At 31.9% G+C, this 2069-nt stretch overlaps 1 protein-coding gene across 1 annotated transcript; it reads right to left on the bottom strand.

Moving 5' to 3' along the window:
* Nucleotides 1-755, bottom strand: LOC132166558 (uncharacterized). Its single transcript, XM_059577398.1, has 2 exons — nt 517-755; nt 1-435 (listed from the first exon to the last, which is right to left on the bottom strand). The coding sequence occupies exons 1-2, from the start codon at nt 624-626 to the stop codon at nt 213-215; spliced, it is 333 nt and encodes a 110-aa protein (XP_059433381.1). The 5' UTR covers nt 627-755; the 3' UTR covers nt 1-212.
* Nucleotides 756-2069: the final 1314 nt, after the last annotated feature.

The raw sequence follows: 2069 nt of genomic DNA, 5'->3' as shown, positions 1-2069 counted from the left end.
GGAGCGAGCAATAAATACTTTACTTAAACACGTAAAGATAAATTAGTTTGAATGGGACATGCATTGACTAATTGTGTTCCCTTTCTTTGACTAAAGATATTAACTACAACACCCACACCAAAAACAAAAAAAAAAAAAAAAAAAAAAAATCTTTTTTGTGAAAGAATAATTATAATTAATCAACAAGAAGGAGGAGAAGAAGATGATGATGATCATGACGATGACGACGATGATTCGAATTTGTAGTATTTGTCGACAGCAACAGAGACATCCCAAGTGCAACTCAGTCCCTTTGGGATTGTCACCAGGTCTCCGGCGCCGAACTCCACAAACTCCGGCGACCCTTTAGGGTATACCTTCACCTTTCCTTTCACTAAATAGCATGTTTCTTCCGCATCAAATTTCAGCTGGTACTTTCCCGGTGAGCAACCCCATCTATTTTTTACACCCACAAATGTAAATTATTTCTTATTATATTATTCAGAGAGAGAGAGGGAGAGAGAGAAGATTGCTTACTTGGGCCAGCACTTGATGTTGAGTTCCTTTAGGCGGGATTCAGATGGGTTTTTTTCGACGAGAATTGTTAGGTTGTGAGAGGAGCTTGCTGGGTTGGATTCTGCAGCCATTGAAGAAGGAAGAGCAATGATGAAGAAGAACTTTGCTTTTTCTTGTTTTTTTTTTTTTTTTTTTTTTTTCTGCAGGAGTTGTTTCTGAGTATTCTGGAGAGAGAAAGAGAGAGAAGAAGAAGAAGGAATCTTTAGACATGGAGGAAGAAGGATAAGAAAGATTTTAATATTTATAGGCAAGGGTTTGATGGGGTGGATGGGGATCCTCTGCTCATTATTCACATCAACCTATCACATCACGCCATGTCATATTCACAATTCTTGTTTATAATTATGTTTTCTTTGAATTTAATTCCCAAATCGTTTCATATCTTCTAATTTTTTTTAAAAAATCTCAAATGATTGACCGTGTGTAAATCTTATATATAAATTAGGGAAAATATATTTTATCCTTTGAACTATTCACCCATTTGTACTTTGACCTTAAATGTTTAAAAGGTGATACTTGACTTTTTCAAACTTTTAAATTGTTGCAATTTAACTACTATGACTTTTTTTTTTCCAAAATGCCTCAATCCCAAGTTAAAAAAATTATTATTATTTTTTTAAAAAAAATAAAAATTAAGGGGTGGCTGGCCACCCTAGTTGGGCCTAGGCGTGGCTTCAGCCACCCTTGACCGGACACCCCTTAATTTTTTTTACTTTTTTTAACTTGGTATGGGGGCATTTTGAAAAAAAAAAAAAAAAAAAGTCAGAATGGTCGGACTGCAATAATTTGGAAGTTTAAGGAAGTCAAGGGTCACTTTTTAAACATTGGAGATTAAAGTGCAAATGGACAGATAGTTCAGAAGGGTAAAATGTATTTTTTCCTATAAATTAATTGGCATTTACTATTACTCTGTTAGAGCACACGATATTTTTTAAAAAAAAAACATATAATAAGGACATATATCAATTTAATTACTCTCCTTCAATTTGAAGATGTATAAAATGTGAAATTTTTTAAATTTATCTTGTAATATTGATGTGCATATAATAAATAGACAATCATGTCAATTTATCACATGGGGTTATAAATTTGGAGCTTGATAGTTGATATGCATGAAGAAGATTAATTATTATTATTATTATTTTGTGGTATTGATAATAGTGTTCAACATAAGTAAGTGTGCACACATCATTTTGTCATGGGTCGTTGTTAATTTTGTGTTTAGAAGTATTTTCAATTCTTCTTTCATTAAAATTAATTGTGAGAAGTATCTCTATATAGAGTAGTTATTTTTAGCACATTGGCGTGCTTAAACAGTAAGCACGTCGGTGTTAAAATATTATAAAATAATATTTGGACATTAAAAAAATAAAGGAAAAAATTCACTTTACTCCCTGAAGTTTCAAGAGTTTTTCAATTTGAACCCCAAAATTTTAAAATTGGCAATGTGCCCCCTTAATGTTTTAAAAATTTTCAATTTAAATATTCCGTTACTAATTTCCGTTAAATTGAAT

The sequence above is a fragment of the Corylus avellana genome, chromosome ca11, assembly GCF_901000735.1.
Source record: "Corylus avellana chromosome ca11, CavTom2PMs-1.0".
Lineage (NCBI taxonomy): Eukaryota > Viridiplantae > Streptophyta > Magnoliopsida > Fagales > Betulaceae > Corylus > Corylus avellana.
This window is presented reverse-complemented; position numbering and strand designations above follow the sequence as displayed.

Bases quoted from the DNA above. Each gene is read 5' to 3' on its own strand.
- LOC132166558 (XM_059577398.1), bottom strand. From the start codon at position 626: ATGGCTGCAGAATCCAACCCAGCAAGCTCCTCTCACAACCTAACAATT. The intron at 436-516 runs GTAAGCAATCTT...TGTAAAAAATAG, and splicing joins AACATCAAGTGCTGGCCCAA to ATGGGGTTGCTCACCGGGAA.